The sequence below is a fragment of the Liolophura sinensis genome, chromosome 2 (assembly GCF_032854445.1).
Source record: "Liolophura sinensis isolate JHLJ2023 chromosome 2, CUHK_Ljap_v2, whole genome shotgun sequence".
NCBI lineage: Eukaryota > Metazoa > Mollusca > Polyplacophora > Chitonida > Chitonidae > Liolophura > Liolophura sinensis.
In genome coordinates, this window is record NC_088296.1 from 23,288,806 (window position 1) to 23,307,965 (window position 19,160).

The 19,160-nt window shown below is 39.0% G+C and overlaps 1 protein-coding gene and 2 long non-coding RNA genes across 3 annotated transcripts; all 3 read right to left on the reverse strand.

Annotated features, from left to right (window-relative positions):
- Window positions 1-828: 828 nt before the first annotated feature.
- LOC135462677 (uncharacterized) lies at window positions 829-5,819 on the reverse strand. The gene is made up of 3 exons (XR_010443469.1): window positions 5,724-5,819; window positions 5,197-5,248; window positions 829-4,338 (listed from the first exon to the last, which is right to left on the reverse strand). It is a non-coding gene; the product is annotated as an uncharacterized LOC135462677 (long non-coding RNA).
- A 226-nt stretch (window positions 5,820-6,045) lies between these two features.
- LOC135462676 (uncharacterized) lies at window positions 6,046-7,600 on the reverse strand. The gene is made up of 3 exons (XR_010443468.1): window positions 7,502-7,600; window positions 6,777-7,127; window positions 6,046-6,365 (listed from the first exon to the last, which is right to left on the reverse strand). It is a non-coding gene; the product is annotated as an uncharacterized LOC135462676 (long non-coding RNA).
- Window positions 7,601-7,671: 71 nt separating this feature from the next.
- Window positions 7,672-18,933, reverse strand: LOC135462588 (ankyrin repeat and SOCS box protein 2-like). The gene is made up of 5 exons (XM_064739812.1): window positions 18,925-18,933; window positions 15,516-15,614; window positions 14,435-14,533; window positions 8,124-8,222; window positions 7,672-7,821 (listed from the first exon to the last, which is right to left on the reverse strand). The coding sequence occupies exons 1-5, from the start codon at window positions 18,931-18,933 to the stop codon at window positions 7,672-7,674; spliced, it is 456 nt and encodes a 151-aa protein (XP_064595882.1).
- Between the last annotated feature and the right edge of the window lie 227 nt (window positions 18,934-19,160).

A 19,160-nucleotide genomic window follows, 5' to 3' on the forward strand; every position in this document is an offset into this window, starting at 1 on the left:
GATACATTATATCCTCCATAAAGACTGTTTTAGTCCTGACACATCACACGTGGTTACAACTGGGAATTGTCGCTGGTGGCAGCACGACATGGTCCGAGCCTGGCAATGGGTTTTCACACAAAGGAACAAGCTGTAATGTAAAGCACAAATATCCCTTCACTTAGTCACACAAATCTGTTGATGGTTGCATATATTATATGTAAAAATAAAACAGCCATTATCAGTCTCATAAACCACCACTATAAACATGTAAACCAAGATAGGGGAAAGTGACCACTTAAAAGTATGCTCATATGCAAGATGTTAATATTTGCGTACTTTCTATACCGTGTATTTCAGCAAACTACAAGCATGTATGTGTTCCACACAGAGGGTTAGCGTGCATTTATGCACCCGCTGAATAAAGCTGCTTGCAACGTACACATGTACACATATACACTATTACTATCAAGAGATTGATTTTAGCCAGTTAGCTGTACTTTCCAGCAACATTCCAAATATTCCTCGTCACACTTTTGCCAACACCTCCATATTTTGTCTCTCAGCTATTTGTATTAACATATAACGCTTGGGTTTACATGATATTTGAACAAGATTTATTTATTTATTAATTTGATTGGTGTTTTACGCCGTACTCAAAAATAGTTTACTTAAACAACGGCGGCAAGCATTACGCTGGGCGGAAATCGGGCAGAGCCCGGGGGAAACCCACGACCATCCGCAAGATACCCAAGAATTTGGAATTTGCTCAGAGATTATGCTGCAAAGGACGAATAACAAATCAATCAATAACTAACCTTTCCGAAAAGAATAAAAAGGGAAAAATCTTTATTGGATTAAAATTTTATTCATAAAATACTGAATAGCCAACAACTTTTATACGATGTAAGAATATACATACACACGACTCGTACCGTGCATGAGTCTGCCCATTACCAATATATTAAATTAAAAATTAATCCCAAGTATTGCTGACTATAAACATAGAATCCTGCTCACTCATAGCTGCTCTATTTGTATTTACAAAATATTTTATCACAGATAAATTTCGATATTTATCAAAGTAATTATAAACTATGTACGATACATACGATAGAAAATAAACATTTATGACACAGTCACGAAAACTCTCCTTTAAAAACATGTACAAAGATTAGAATTGAAAGCATGACATGGAAACTAAATTTATACAAAATTAAAATCGTAATAAGCATTTTATAACCACAACTTCAAGTTAAAAATCACGACGTGAAAATATCTAAGGAGAGAATGTCTATTCGTCTCATGGCATAACTGATTAGTTTACTTAAAATTACAACGATTCTGAGGGAAAATCCAACAATAAACAAAAGCAGGTACAAGGACGATAACGGTATTGTGTTAGCGTTAATATATCTAACGAGGAACCATTCCCGCCTATGGTAAGTCGGGCTAAACCAGTAAGGCTTGTTGTTCATATGGTGTTGACGACATATATGCAATATACGATATAACTGTGGAACGAAATATAACCTGTAATATGTAAGATTAACATTTATGACAAGGCTATACATTGGCAAAACTAAACAATTAACAAAGTACAATGCTCTGAGCGTTATAATAAAATTCACAATTTAAATGACGAGAAGACACTATGTAACACAGACAATTCTCAAGACACAGCTATGTTCAGATTAAATCTCCTTATCATGAATGTACACCACATTTCATAAACAATGAAAATCAATATATTTTTTATAACAAGCACGTGTTACACACGTCTTATACAAATAAAGGTTATACATAAAAAAGCATTATTTCATTGCAGAGCGTCTATAAAATACACACATGTGAAAGATTTCAATTTACAACATATGTTCTGAGCACAAACTGAATTGGGCGATTGTAAACTGGCCTTCGCGGAACTCTAGCTTAAACAAATTAGTGTGCAATTTCAGTGTGATGCTAGATGCTTAGAGGAAAAAACCATCAACCAGTTTGAGCACTGTCCCCATATGGATTAGTTCTACTACACTTTACTGTTTGAGCACAACTCCCATGTTGGTTAGTTCTACTACACTTTACAGTTTGAGCACTATCCAGATAGGGATTAGTTCTACTACACTTTACTGTTTGAGCACAACTCCCATGTTGGTTAGTTATACTACACTTTACTGTTTGAGAACTATCCCCATGTTAATTAGTTCTACTACACTTTACTGTTTGAGCACTATGCCCATGTGGATTAGTTCTACTACACTTTACTGTTTGAGCTCTATGCCCATGTGAATTAGTTCTACTACACTTTACTGTTTGCGCTCTATGCCCATGTTAATTAGTTCTACTACACTTTACTGTTTGAGCTCTATGCCCATGTGGATTAGTTCTACTACACTTTACTGTTTGAGAACTATCCCCATGTTGATTAATTCCACTACACTTTACTGTTTGAGCTCTATGCCCATGTGGATTAGTTCTACTACACTTTACTGTTTGAGAACTATCCCCATGTTGATTAGTTCCACTACACTTTACTGTATACATGTACTGCAGAAATAGCAAGAGGTTTATCACAACAGCTTGTTTTGCAGCTTAATGAGAAGTTTACATTTACATCTTGATTCACAAGAATTAAACGAAAAAACCCGTTCCAAGCCTAGACATGTCATCTGATACCGACATCCTTGTTAAAACAGTGTTTTAACTCCATTTCACTAAACTGAATTACATGTACGTTGTGCGTACACAGCAGATTTCTTCCATTATTGTATTTATTTATTTATTTGATTGGTGTTTTAGGCCATACTCTAGACTATTTCACTCCACTGAATTACATGTACATTGTACGTACACAGTAGCACCAGACGCCTATTCTCTTAAACCACAAATTGAATACCCAGTCTTTTAAAATAAACCATTCGACAATTTAAAAAACAAACATTGTAAATAGCCAATCCATACCTGAATTGTAAAAAAGGAACCAGCAAATTCAACACCATATATACACCATATTCATCATTTGGATGACAATGGGGTTCACCATCATGGCCTCATAGCCGGGCCTCCTCAGGGTGGGCTACACGTTCAGTAGTTTCAGTACTTCCATGGTCTTAAAACCAAGTGATACTGGCGGCCATTTGATGAATACCAGTAGGCACTCGTGTCACCGTACTTGTACCTAATATCACTAAGAACAATTGCTTAAACCAGAGAAAAAGAAATGGAAGGGTTATGACATGAAAAGAAGTCACATTATACACAAGTATATCATGATCAGGTCGTTCAAAAGTGATTTTATACCACATTTATCTTCAAATCAGTACTTCAAGCTCGTATCGTGACACAAAAAGAACATTATATTAAATACGAACTAAATCTGATGTTGTGGCATTTTTTCTCTGTGCAGCTGTATTGGATGCTGTGTTCTGTTAAAATCGTAACTATATTACATGACTTAATACACTTATTAGGTGTAGTTTGAACAGCCGGGTCTTGTCCACTAAATAAAATCAGCAGACTGCTTCGACACATTGTCAAGTTCAACTAAGTCATGTTTGACAAGAATTGAATTCTCAGTTTTACGATAGAAGAACTTATCATGTAAGGACTGGACTTAGTGAGGTATAACTGGGATATAACGAGGGGCGGATCATAACAAAGGCTTTAAAAAATGGTACTCGTTGTTGACTCTCTTGGCTCTAAGCACTGATAGGCCAAAGCAAGGAAACATGATTGGTTGACCCGGTGTCAGCACGACGTTTCTACCGCCTCCTTTTCTGGGTTCAGTTTGTGGAGCTTTATCCACTATCTTGAGAACCAGTGAAGAAACTACAAGAAACTAGAGTTTTCCTTCATCAGCTGGAAAGGTTCAGTTTGAGACATAAAACTTGAAGTCAAAAGATTAACATGTTAAGGCAATTCAATATTTACACACGTATCAGACACAAAGCTCTTATCATGGATTTTGGTGTCATCAAACACAATAAAAGAAATAAACGATAAAGTACGTGGTAAAATCCATATGTAGGCCTACGGTAAAATGTCTAGTTTAGAAAAAAATAGACATGGTGAACTTAGCACACTTGATTAAGCTAGGAGATTAGAAAACTGTAACGATTTAGTTTTCCAATTACACTTCTACTAAACTTGGTTAATATCACATACAAAAATCTTCAATCAGCCGTATTCACATGCCTGCCCTTTGTTTCAGAATACATGGATATTTAGTTGATACATTATATCCTCCATAAAGTCTGTTTTAGTCCTGACACATCACACGTGGTTACAACTGGGAATTGTCGCTGGTGGCAGCACGACATGGCCCGAGCCTGGCGATGGGTTTCCACACAACGGAACAAGCTGTAATGTAAAACACAGATGATGCCTATATTTAATCACACAAATGTGTCGATGTTTGAACATACTACATATCAAAATAAAGCATTATCACTCCCACAAGTCACCACTATAAACATGTAAACCAAGATAGGGAAAAGTGACCACCTTAAAGTATGCTCATATACAAGGTCTCAATATTTTGGGTACTTTCTATACATTGTATTTCAGCAAACTACAAGCATGTATGTGTTCCACACAGAGGGTTAGCGTGCATTTATGCACCTGCTGTTCTTAATGAATAAACCTGCTTGCAACATACACATTTACACATATACACAATGACTATCAAGAGATTGAATTTAGCCAGTCAGCTGTACTTTCCAGCAACATTACAAATATTCCTCATCAAACTTTGGCCAAAACCTCCATATTTTGTGTCAGCTATGTGTATCAACATGTAACGATTGGGTTTCCATGACACTTGAACAAGGTGGCCAAGATGGTGGTAAACTTTTGGGAGGTTGGGTACTGAGATAACAGTCTTACACATTCCAGAAAATCGGCTTACTGTACAGAACAAGGGTGCAAGTAACGTGTATATTGGTTTACACCTTTGCATATATAGTCAAATTTTAAGAACAGTTTTAAAGCCTATAGAAAATGGGCTTCTGAGCACTATACTAAACTATGTCTCCATGACTACGGCGATCATGTAGAATTTATTTCTGCTCTTATTGTTCCTTTAAAATGAATCAAAGGCTTTGTAGATTCATCCCTGCCAACAACTAAAGCAACTGGGTTCCGTTTTATATCAACTAACTACCTGAAACATTTATGCATAAGAACATACATATCCATACATGTTACAAATTTACTTACGCTTTCAGGCATTTCATCAACACTCTGTACATTTTTCCGATTTTGTCGTCTTCTGAAATTTATTTGGAAACAAAATCCCTCATTCCTAAATTGCAGTATAATATATGCAAATCAGATTTGGTTACCGAGATTATTTGGGTTTAACTGCTTTTGACAATATAGCTTTTAAAAAACACTTTAGGGTATTATTGCAATTATCACTATTACGCTGCCACGATTTTGATAAACCTTCCCTGTTTGTGAAAACTAATGTTTTTTCGTAAATCGCGATAAAAATACCAAAGTAATGGCAGATACTTTCCCTCAATTTTACATTACAAACCTTCTGATTCTCTTCACACAAGCAAGACGTTACATTTATTCTATATTCACTTGGCACAAACGGTGTGAAAAGATAACGTCACAGTCACGTCGGTGATGAGAAAAGGTTAGCACTGTCACTGTCCAGTCAAAGCACGCCTTTGATCGATAAACCTTTTGAAAATGGCTTACACACCCGAGAAGTATGACTAAGACGATCAATTTACCTTTTGATCCTGCAGTAAACAGGACCAGTGCAAACGAACAAGAACACACTGACCACTGGAATAAAGACCAACCATGGCTTGATCTCTTCTAAGTCTGGAGGTAAATTTAATAGGAAATGAGCTATTAGTAAGGATGATGTATATATTTAGCTGAACGTATGGAAATAAGACTGAATCTCGCTAATTTACAACCAGCTTAAGTCCGTCAAAGAACACAAATTCCTCACAAAAGCACGATTTCCACCACATCATAGTTTGCCCTCTAAAATATTTGACGTATAGCACTGGGCTTGTATCTGTTTAGCACTAAAACAACCTCCAGTTATCTGCTGTGGAATAGCTTGCTGCAAACACCAGTTTATGGTTTCGAGATCTCTGGTCTAAGCCTAGAGCATATTATGTTGTTTATAGGAATCAATGGCCATCCAAGGAACGTCATGTGCTGCTGGCAAACCAATCAAAATAGAATTCCAGTTTTCCGTGTTTATTTCAATCGGAAATAAACTTCAATCAAATGACCATATAAATATTTTTATTTTCAGTATCATTCTTTTTCTGTTTATAACTCACCTCTATATGAAGGATATTGGCTTGTCACTTTGTCATTATCAATGTGGTTCACTGTTTTCATTTGAGGAGTCACTACTCAGTGAAAATGAAATAAACATGAACAACAAAACACAGAAGCAGAAATAAAAGTCACAATTTTCTTTTCTTGTCACAATGTAGAATAATCAAACAGTTTTTACCGTGGACACACCTGTTTGCTTTGTGTGAGAAATACTATAACGTTACAAAAATGCTATGTGCAGTATTTTACTAAGTTTTCCAAGCTTATAATGTTTTAAAAAATCAGTTATGTTTTCATTTAGCACAGAACACCCATAAACAAATAACTGCAAACTGTGGAGAAAGAAACATGCTCTGCCTCAGACATATCAGCTCTCCCAGATATCAACTCTAGCTGTATTTTACTTACAGCAGCTTGCACGTGCAATTGGTACTCTCGAGTGAAACATGGCACACTGATGTGTTTATCGGTGATATACTCACCCGACACTGGGGGCCAAACATTCAGGCAAACTTGAGCCTCAACCACGGCTTGTTCCTCGAGTACAACAACAGTAACGGAGTAGTTGTCACTATATTCTGGTTTAGGGTCACGGAGAACCAAAGAGCAGTCCTCTCCCAGGAAAGCCGTGTCATTAAACTCTGCGACTGTGTAGGTTTGACCGCTTGATAGACCACTGAGTAATCTGTCGCCGTTCAGCCGCTGGCTGCGCCATATCACCGTGTATTTGGCTCTGGGGTTTTGTGTTGTAATGTTGCATGGCAAAGTAACGTCAGGCTTGGGAAGCTGAATGTCAACTCTGGGGTTTACCAAAACTGTTAAAGAACTAATACCTGAATAGCAAAAGACAAAACAAAAACACAGCTTATATTGAATGTGGAACACTTCAACCGTTCAGACAAGGCTTAACGTGGAATAAAATTACAAAAGAATATTATCGAGGTGAACTGATTACTTTAAAATGCACAAGTACACAAAATGAATGATCTGGCACTGTACTGATCAATGCAACCTTGCACTAAATGTAAGCTTATTCTTCATGTGCTTACATCGGTTTTTGTGTACATTTATGCATTGATATATTTATTGATTAATTTTTTGTCCGCCCCATGTGTGATATTATTTAGTAAGGCACCACACACTGAGCAGCACGTTAACTGGCTCCTTTACTGGATACATGCATGACGTATAAAAGACCAATACTTACTGTGTAAAAGACAGACAAGGAACACCCAAACACAGACCAGACCAACTGCTACAGCTCCATACTTGGAGTATGAAATTTCCGTTGAGGTGATATCAATCTGAAGGAAACAACAACAAAATCCTTTCATCTGAAGAAAACAGTCACTTCCACATGTAAACTTAGAAAAGTGATCAGATAGCCAGTCTGAACGTTGTCTTTTCCCCATAACATTTAGAACGTACCTCACTCTGAGCATTACCCGTGGCCCCATTCTTCACAAATAGGCGAACGAGTTCCACATCATAGTTCTTCAGTGCCAGATCTAAGGGCGCCACTCCATCCTGTGGGAAATTGAATCAAAGGTGACGAGAGTTTGTGGGAGGTACATTTTTGGCATTGTGGGTGTACGGTGTCACGAGGGGTCAGTCACAATGATACAAAGTAGAATTTGCAGCACATGCTTTATTATATTGTCACCCTTTACTTCTACGTTTATTATGAACCAAGTCAATTTTACTTTTTAACGATATCATACATTAAATTGTGGAAAAGAATTTGCTCTTTGAATCGAAGGCCGTTGATTACATTGATAATCACACGACGCCCCCAGCATCGCCCTTACTTCTTTTCGTACACCACGTACCTTATTCTGCACGTTGACACTAGCCCCGGACTTTACCAGCAGACTTATAAGGTCCTTATTGCCTCTCCTTACCGCCAAATACAAAGGAGCCTCTCCTTCCTATGAGACACCAAAATTCAATGTCCTCAACATTCGTTTGATTGTTCTGTGATGGTTGTCAAAGATTTTGTGAATGTATACAAATACTTGCAGTTCAGTTGAATTTACTGAAAAGTGTTAAACACTATAAGTGCTATATTCTACATGTATACCACATGTATACTGCTGGTCGCCAAACTCATGTATACAGAAAACTTGAATCCCGCAAAGAAAATACGGCCATAAAAATCATAGGTAATGAAAATTTAGGAATTGACACTCTTTCAAATTGCTTTTGGAAAGAGAGAAGCAGGAACAGAGTTAAACAGAGAGGTACATGAAAATCATTGTCTAACTGCGCTTTGGCTTCGCATTTTAGCCCATTTACGTTTTGGTCTCGTACATGTGTCGAATTACGTTTTGACCTCGTATTCAGTTTGTGTAGTTTCTGTCCTCTCCATTAGTATGTAATTTAACTTCACAATATATATACTGCGAATTTAACTTCAATATATATATATATATATATATATATATATATATATATATATATATATATATATATATATATATATACATTACGATCTAATTAATACATCTACATTTGTCTCAAAACTGCACTATTATCATGTAACTTGTAAAACTGCCAATTTTGACAATATGGCACATTTTTTGCTGTCAAAATCCGTGTAACATTAATTAGTACTTATTCTTTTCATTGGAGAGTTAAATGCAGTTCTGTTGACGAATCAAGGTAATTTATCTGGGGAACACCATCGATGTTTATTGTGTTTCTTTCGAGTTACACTACCATGTCTGAGATATTGTATCTCAATTTGGCGAAAGGCAAGTGGTCGCCAGCAAATGATAGTGTGACGGCGAGCAGTGCCCGTCTAGAAACTCCTTCGTTTAGATCCTCCTGTTGTTTTAACGACATGTAACTTGTATGTAAAAAGGTTTACGGCAGTCAGTGGCAGAACATAAACACGGGTTGTTGTTGAATACAAAGTTTAAAAAACTATAATTTATTTTGCCCAACTTTATGCCAATTACTTGGCCATCACAAGTGGTGTCAGAAATGGAATCAAGGTTAAAGTGACATCGATCAAACGTACAGGAGATACCTGTACAGCATTAAAACCTTAAAACCAGTGTCAAAAGGCTACGGGGAGTAGACTGGTCTTAGGCTGATGAAAGGTCCAGTTTTTGCGTTCAGCGCAAATTGAACGGCTTGAGCCCAGCTGTTGAACAGACCCCAAAATGACCACCTGAAAGAGTATGCTAACAGCGTTAAACGTACACCGAACAATCATACCCTTACTTGCATGCTACGAAATGCATCACAATGATGGTAAGCGGACTTTCATCTGTGTTTACATGAATAAATGCAATTCTGAAAAAGACTGTCAGTTGACGACATAATTTGGGAAGAAAATCCCATTAGGTTAGAGTAACCTTTTGTGCATGCGTCTAAATTTCACGTGGAGTACGTGGAAAATGTAGAGTCCTGGCCTAAGAGAATTGGAAAGGGTGCGAAATCAAACAGATGGGGTCTCGATAGAAAAGAAGAATTGCTACCTGCGTACCTAAGAGACAGAGTAGCAGTAAAATTACGTCTGTGAGCCACACCCTGAAAATTTTCGACCAAGAGAGTCACAAAAGGCCTACTACTCAGATTTGTTTCAAAGGTATCTGTTACCTGATGAATGTGTTCATGATTACAGTCATGCAATACCTGACACTGTCATGGTGGACACATTCTGATTCACCGAGAGACTATGTTGATAAACTGGCAATGGACCATTTTATTCAAGGCATACATATGGAAGCCGGATGAGGACATCTCGCCCAGCCGCTCGCGGTCCGCGGCACCGGGGCGGTGCAAATTGCGCGCCGATGGTACCGTTCTCGTGTCGCGGCTCGCGACCTGCGCAAATGGTGACCATCCTCGTCCCCTCGTCTCGCGGCACGACGACGTAGCAAATCCCGCGCGATCGGTACCGTCCTCGGGCCGCGGGGCGACAGGGCGAGGACGGTCACCGTTTGCAACCACGTGGATAAATCAATGTTAGCTATCTGGAGCGATGTCCGCTGAAAGACATGTGTTTGGGACATTTTTAAACCTTGCACTACACTCATAAAATGGATAAAACTTCGTTGTATATACGTGGGCAGACAAATCAGCAACCTGCGGATGGGAATGGGTTTCCTCCGGGTTCTGTCTGGTTTTTCCCACCATGTCTGTGACCACCGTCGTATAAGTGAAATGTCCTTGAGAACGGCGAATAGCTGTGTGTGTACATGCGTGCATTGTTATCGTCAGGCTGATGATTAATACTTTTTATCTGACGTCAGCAGCACGCCACTTCCGAAGTAACTATATTGAGCACGTGATGAGTTTCGTTTGCCACCATTCACTCATTTTCAGTAACTAAGAATATTAGTACAGGGTTTACTGAACTGCGTGTGCTTTGATCTAATGGCCGCCCCTTCTCAGCACTGATTCCCCTCTTCGTGTAGTGTTTTTCCAGCATCTTCCTATATCCTCCAATATCTATGCAATATCTATCCATCCATGACTATGTGTCTGTGTTCCATCTATCCTTCCATCTGCATATACAGTGTATTTAGTAATGAGACAATCCCAGAATCATAATATTTACAAACAAATAAACATGTTTTTTTTTTCTCGCCATTTTCTACCATGGAATTAAAAATGACCACTTCATTGTGTTCATTTAACTGTCCTAAGGAAGTATATTGCACACCACAGGCCCACTTCCGAGCTCTACGCGAAATAAACAAGTCTAATTTTAGGATCATTGGCAGAAACTGCATATCGTGAAACTTGCATCTAACGAAGACACAGGAAACGCCTTGCTGCATGACTTACTGGCGTGAGGTGGCTCGCAGTCTCGATTCACATTAGTGCTAGCCTACGGGATTAGGAAATGAAAATATGCAGTTGGTGATCAGGTTGATCTCACCGAATCTAATTTGGAGTTAAAAGGGAAAGTTGGGTGGGAAAATCTGTTGAATGAATACAGTGACATTCTATTCATAAGGATGGATTCTAGGCAAAACCAATTTGACACAACATGAAATAAACACCAAAGGGAACGATCCAATAAAGCTGCGACCATATCAGGTACCAGCAAGCCAGAGGGATATGGTTGAAAGGGAAGTAGATAAAATGCTGGATAACGGGGTTATGTCACCATCTACTAGTCCCTGGTCAGCTCCTGTTGTGTTGGTTCAAAAGCCAGATCAGTCATGACGCTTTTGTGTCGACTATCGAGCCATAAACTTAATCACTAAGAACTATGTGTACCCAATACCGTTAGTGGATGATATGACCCAGGCTTTTGAAGGCGCTCATTACTTCACCACCATACACCTACTCTCGGGATACTGGCAGGTGGAGATAGGGAACAAGCTTTCTCAAACTTTTGTGGTCAATACGAATTTAATCTGAAGTTCTTCAGCGTATCCGTGAAGCAAATCTGAAGACAAACTTGAGAAGTGTGTATTCTGTCGGCCAAGTGGTAAGATTCTACGTCACACTGTTGGTGCTGATGGTATACGACCTGATGCGGAGAAAGTAAGTGCCATTAAGAACTTTCCCCTACCAATCTAATGTGACTGACCTCTGCAGCTTTCTTGGCGTTGTGTCGTATTATCAAAAGTATATACGTAAGTTTGTGTACATATCATCCCCTTTGCATAATCTCTTGAAGAAAGATGTAAAATTTCCATAGTGTTAGGGGTGCGAAAACGCATAAAACCAAATGAGAGACGCTCTTTGTTCTACTCCTATTTTACACTTTCCAAATTTTTCTCTCTGCCACAGACACCAGCATGCACGGACTAGGTGTTGTATTCGCTCAGCTTAATGGCGAAGAAGAGCAATCGACTGCTTATACAAGTCTGCAGCTAAAGAAAGCAGCTGTAATCTTGACAGCATTATGTTGTTTCAGCTGTTACGTATTACCATTAAATGAACAATGACGATTGGTGAAGATCTGCTAATTCATTGTAACTGTTTAATTATGCCTATCCTTGCTAGGCCGTTGAGATATAATGTAAAGTCGTGAATCTAAGAAAAGTGTAACCGTTTGCTCTACTTCCATGTGTTATTTGATAGACTGTCCGTCTTGTAGGCGACTGCATGCGTGGTAAAGTCTGACTGTGTGTCTTCCGTGATGTGGGGAAAGAAAAGTTTTCTGAGTTTAAAGTTGTTCCGAGTGGTTACAAGCTGGAGGGATATGAATGTGACGGCGAGCAGCCTTAGCCTAGAACGTCCGCCGTTCAGACCCTCCTCTTCCCAAACCCTCTTCCGTTTATACCCTACTGTTGTTTTAACACGTACATGTCTATAGAAAGGTTTAGCGTGGCTTGTTGTTGAATACAAAGTTTAAAAGACTATACATTTGTTGCTCAACTTTATGCCAGTTGCCTGGCCAGCACAGTGGTCACAATACAGCGGCGTCGACAGGTTAGTTCCATCCATTAAAGCAAGGGAAGGCTGATATTCCTTTGCACGCTACATAGATACATTGTACATATAAGAAAAATGTGTCCAGTGATGGCACAAGATTAGTGTTTTATAGCGCTGGTTTTATAGGTTTCTTTCTCAGTTTCTTATAGAAACCTAAATATCAAAGAATTAGCATGTACCGGTCAATAAAGCTATTGGAAACTATCGTTAAGCTTGACATTAGAAATGTTGAAGCGAAACAACATCAACGCGTGTACGATAACCTATTGTCCTAGCTGGGCCAATCGACACATCTACTAGGCCTTCGTAACTAAGTTTCGCCCCAGTGGTGCCGTCGAAATTTATGACAGTTCAACCCCAGTCGCGCCATCGCGGATTGGACGGCCCCGGTTGCGCCTTGGCGGACTGGACCGGCCCAGTGGCGCTGTTCCGGACTGGGCAGCCCCAGTGGCGCCGTCATACTGGATTACAATTCCGTCCCAGTGGCACCGTCATATTGGATGGCAGTTCCGACCCAGTGGTGCCATCGCCGTCGCGATGTATGACAGTTTCGCCCCAATGGCGCCATAGCGATGTGTGACAGTTAAGCCCCAGTAGCGCCATCGCAATGTGTGACAGTTCAACCCCAGTGGCGCCGTTACCATGTATGACCGTTCTGCTCCAGTGGCGCAGTCCCGATGCATGACAGTTCCACCCCAGTGGCGTCATCGCGATGTGTGACATTTCCGCCCAAGTGGCGCCGTTACGATGTATGACCGTTCTGTTTCAGTAGCGCAGTAGCGATGTATGACAGCTCCGCCTCAGTGGCGCCGTGGCGAAGAATGACAGTCCCGCCCCATTTGTGCCGTAGCGATGGATGACAGAGTCTGAGATATTAGTTTAGTCTGTTTAGTACAGTGCTGCCATTTGCGACGCAATGCGGTGTATGGACCATTTTATACCCCGTGGGAGGCAGACAGATTTTAAAAATTTTAGAAGACATTGTGGCACTCTAGTTTCTTGAAATGCATTAGTTCAGGCCATAGGGGAGTGCCGTTTAAGTTACAACATATTTGGTCCGAAAGCTTTCTCTGCAGTCAGCACACAAAATTTGGTTGATAGTCCGGACAACAATAACATAGGGTATCACCCAGAGAGCGGATGCCCCAAATATTGCTCCATGACATACAGTGGTCACTAAAAAGGGCACGTCATACCTGGACATTCCTAGCATCTTTCCTAGACAGGCAGACTTTCAGAGATTGTTAACAAAATAGGCGATACTGTTTTGCAAGTAACCAAATTTGGTTACTTTGTTTTTCGGCCATTTGGGGTTTTGTGGCATTTGATTTTTACAACAATTACAACAACTGATAAAGCGAATGCTCTAAAATGCTATCGAGTTAAACGTTGAACCTAAGAGATATAGTTTTAAAAAGACGTCAAAATTCCCTCACAACTTTTAAAGCTCGCCAATGGTCGAAAATATGATGTGAAAAAAGTTTTGAATTTTGATAAAACCCTAACGCATTCTGATGTATTTCAGGTCATAGCAAAAAAAATATATAATTTTTGTTCGCACCATATGTAATATTGTGTTTACGCCAGGCGTAGCATAATATAAATAATTCATGCCTAAAGTGAACAAATTGCCATCTTGACTGTTGTTACTACATGTATTTGAAGGTAAAACTAAGTGTTTAAAATGGTTCTTGGTCCAACATGCTCTCCTTTTAAAAAGCCATACAGTGCGTACCTTATTCTGTACGTTGACATTGGCTCCGTGCTTTATCAACAGACGGACAAGGTCCATATCATCTGTCCTCAACGCCCAAAACAACGCCGTCTCAGCTTCCTGTGGGATGTCACAATAATATGTCGTTTATATACTCGAGACACGCTTTTGTTTTTTAATTATTACTAGTCTACAAAACAGTATCTCCTTTATATGGATCACCAGGATGTTGTACTGGTTGAGGCTACATTGAACAAGAGCTCATGTGAACACACAAACGCCCCAACAAATGCATTTGTTTGAAATGTATAAAAGAATACCACCGGCATGTGGTGAGTATAACCCTTAGGGGGTTTTATTTTTATCGCAAGTGGGCAAATGTGTCCACCTGAAAACCAAACATTTTGCGAAAAACAGTTGGGTTTGTGGCCCGGGCACGAAAATCAAATCTATGTATATAGTATATATAAGAAAGATCTCATTACCATGACAACCGCGAAAATAGATAAATGTGTGTCGTAAAAACATTGTCATTTGTGTATCTATGTATCCACCAAAAAATAAAACTCTACGTAGAAAACCGTGGGAGCTACAACCCGGACACGAAAATCATATCTGTATATATAGTACATATAAGAAGGGTGGTTTTCTGGTTACAATGACAACCGCGAAATAGACAAATGTGAGTCTAGACACATCGTCATATGTGTATGTATGTATCAACCAAAATCAAAACTCTACGCAGACAACTGTTGAAGTTATAGACCGGACACGAATACGATCTCCGCACAGTGGCAAGGCATATAAAAACTATTGAGCGACCATTGGCCATATCTACCTAATGAAGATCCGTATGCAGGCATTGCATACTATTATGTTAGCAACGTTTTCCACGGGGTTTTTAGAGCGAATCTCTTTATTTTTGTTGGTACTTTGTACCCCCTTTGTTTACACGCACAGTGGAATGAGGACACCCTAATGGAGAATGAATTAGACTGCATGCCTGGAAATAAGTCTAAAATAAAACATGGATTTTAGTGTTGGTCTTATTTAGTCTAGAATCAGAGGCAACGTGAAAATCATTGTACTCTACGCCATTTACCTCATTCTGTGTATTGACATCAGCACCTCTGTCTACCAACAGACGAACAAGATCCAGATTATTTGCCCTCAATGCTAAAAGCAATGGCGTCTTTCCATCCTGTAAAAGTTAAAAATAGTATTTAGATAAAGTCAAGCCTCAGTGTCAAAAAAGACGCGGAGGCTTTTGATGCATACAGGATTTTATTTGGGGAAAATTTTCGTTGATTACATTTCCGAAAACACCAACAAAATCAATCAAGCTCTGACCAGGTTGGCGTCCTAAAACTGTTTCGTCCCTGTGGAACAGGTGACAGTAAGGTACCTGTGTGATTTCCTTTATTTTCAGGGAGCGGACATTTATGTAAAATCAAAGTTTGCACACTTGCGGCACCGTTCGGTACATGATATCTGGGCCTCTATCTGGTAAATTACCATAACTCACGTCTTATCTGCCTCATTTAAGTGCACATCGGGAATGTATTCCTTTTTAAATGAGCCAAACTGTTGAATACACCGTAAAAGTATTCAGCAATGGTACCAATTCTGTTCTACATATTCAAGGCATCCTCAATATATAGTTACAAATTCAGTTCAGATCCCCTCGCGTATAGAATTAGGTATAAAGTCTTTCAAATAATTTCTAGGAAACGAAGGCGATCCAGATCATTTGCCCCGATAAGCCAGGAGTAATGGCGTCTTTCCCTCCAGTGTGCCATAACAATAATATACAAACCACGACCTTCTCTCGCGGCAAGGAGAACTGTCGGTGATTCACCTACCTCACAAAATTTTATTTCGCCGAAACTTTCACTTCAAATATATTGCAATAAACAAGAAATTGCAACTAACATCACTGTATATTTTTACCCAATTGGTGCAGAATTTGCTACCATTTAAGCATTTACACGAACAGTTGGAATAAAGCCCGAGTTGACGTTGATTGAAAAGAAGCGATATTTCATGTGACAATTTGCCAAGAATCACACTACTGTTACTCTCTGTGTTGTAAGATTTATTATGTTGTATCCTTATATCCCCCGATTCTGCTGGTGGACTAAGCATCTATAAGGTCTGGTTCCTTTGCATTCTTTTAACGGTGCTGTGTGTTAAATGTGATGACAGCACAGCATTTTGAGTCCTTCTAGACCAGTGACGTCAAACTAATTGCAAGTAACACACGTGACAATTTGCCAACTATTACGGATCAATACATAAATGACAATATAATGTGGTAATACTCGATGTAGGTAACTCTTTCTTCGGGTTTACTTGCGCCGGAACAAAACAATGACAAAAAGTCATACTTGTTTTCAGAATAAAAAACCCAGACCACAGTATACAAATTCTGTGAACAATGCAGATAGTCCAGTTGCATCAGGAGTACAACTAGGCTGCCTCATGATTATCTGATAAAGTTTAAATCGAGTCAAGGCATCCTCCACATTAGAACGTGAAAAAAACCTCTTTGAGCTGGGACATGCATACCATTCAGATTTTCATTTGTAGTGGATTAAAATTTGGGTACAAAGTACTTGGGTGTTCAGGATTGTGTATTCAGATGGCTTGTATTAAGGAGTTCCGCCATGTTTACTCACCAAATGCTAGTCCAAAAATCATACAAACAGCTTTGTAACATTGATTTCATTTAAAAGAAATGAACACAATCATACAATCCATAAATATATGGACATATAAGGTTCATACTTAAGGGTAAATGAAATATATGAATTTTCTGCCAGCAGTGCTTGTTTTTTGAGTATTGAATAGTTTAATATCAAAGGTTTAGAAGTCTCTTTCAGGCCGCTTCCTTTGTCTGAACACAATAATATCCACGATTATAACGATATACGTACATATCTAGCTAATACTGGAAATGCACGTTAATCGTTTGGCAGGAGTAAAACCTTAAGCACAGTGACGTCACAATGAATATTCAGGAGTAGGAAAGGAGGCTTTTCATTAGGTAAGTCTGAAGTATGGCGCGATTTCAAATGTTTTTCGAATCCGTCGTTATTTTGAAGAAAATAACAGTGCGGCAGTTACACAAAGCACCACAGCACCGTAGCAATGTACCACAGTGTCGAAGTCACACTGTAGCACAGTCCCGTGGACAGAGTCTGAGGTATTGGCGTAATCTGATCAGTAGTGTGCAGTTGCGTGCCACACAAAGCGGTGCATGAAGTACATTATTCCGTGTGACAGCCGGGCAGATTTTTACGGCTACATGTATCTTTCCTTTCTTCCGGATGTTAAGCTATTATAATAGGTGTAAGTCATGTGGGCGTGAAAAAACAAGAACTCTTCATAGGGGCCACTAAAGTTTTTGCATGTCCTCGAACCTGGCCCGTTTGAACAATTTCTATAACATTATGAATTTTATGTGATGACAAACAAACGCGTCAGCAATCCCAGGACTGAAATTACTATTCAAATCAGTACACATTTTTTACACAATTTTCCCTCTTGAATCCTTCCCATGGTGTATATTCTTTTGCAAGTTGGTCTCGCTTGAGCCATGTCGCTGAGCAGTGTATGTATGATGTATGTAGTTAAGCATTAATTGAACAATTCGAATATAGATATAACCCAGGAAAGCTGACAAGAGTCAGGAATTTACCGCTTAGGTGTGTTATGTATCTTTTGTATCACTGTCGTCGCTGATCTGGAGTTACTCTCGATAATGTGGTACTTTCTACATTATGAATGCACGATGAAGGATTGGCTATTCACCAACCTGCACTACGCTGTGACTGAGCAGAGCCAAGCTGACACTGCGGAAAAGGTTTGATTTGGTAACATCTGGATTTATATGAAAAGCCTTTAAGACTCTTATTCTCCAGAACAACTGAGCCGCTTGACCTTAAACTTGGCACACGTGACAATATATGTGTAGTTTGGTGGCAATTAAACCTTTACAGTATAAAAAAAGTCTTTTTTTGTAAATTAGGCTTGGACAGACCAATCAAAATAGATCGAAAATCTTTACAATTTGATTAAACAAAAGCCTAATGGACCTCAGACTTTTGACAAACAGCTCCCGTTTAAGCTGTGGCTTTCACGTGATAGCCAAAACACTTTTCAAAACTTAAAGTTTAAAATTTTTTATGACTTTTTTTTTAAACTACATGACATTTACGCAAACTTTGCTACCCCTAAAGGTGATAGTAAATTTCATTGGATTTTAATAAAACTAATGTATGTCTAATGTATACACCTAAGAATGAATGAATATAACAACAAGGAGTGCGTTAGGTAATGTACATATTGTTACGAGCTCCGTCTTTAAACATTGTATTATACTTTTTTAATTTTGCCTGGTGGGCGTCTGACATAGATTTTCCTCTTTGTGTACACTATAGCCCGTACTGTAATTCAGTCGAGCGTTTTCGAGGCTTCGGCGTTTAAGAGTTTCGTGTCACTGTACATACGGTATACATTCTGGAAATGTATATCGGTATCGTAAACCTGTTTACGACAAGCCATCCAGAATTTTCTTTGCGTTAGTCTATAAAAATGAGCGACGGTGCTGTGATGCCCGCGGTCATTTACTCAAGTCCATTTGAGAGCAGTCATTTACTCAAGTAAATTCTGACGTATTCTGATGTATAGGTCATAGCAAAGAAATAATCTAATTTTTGTTCACACCATAGTGAATATTGTGTTT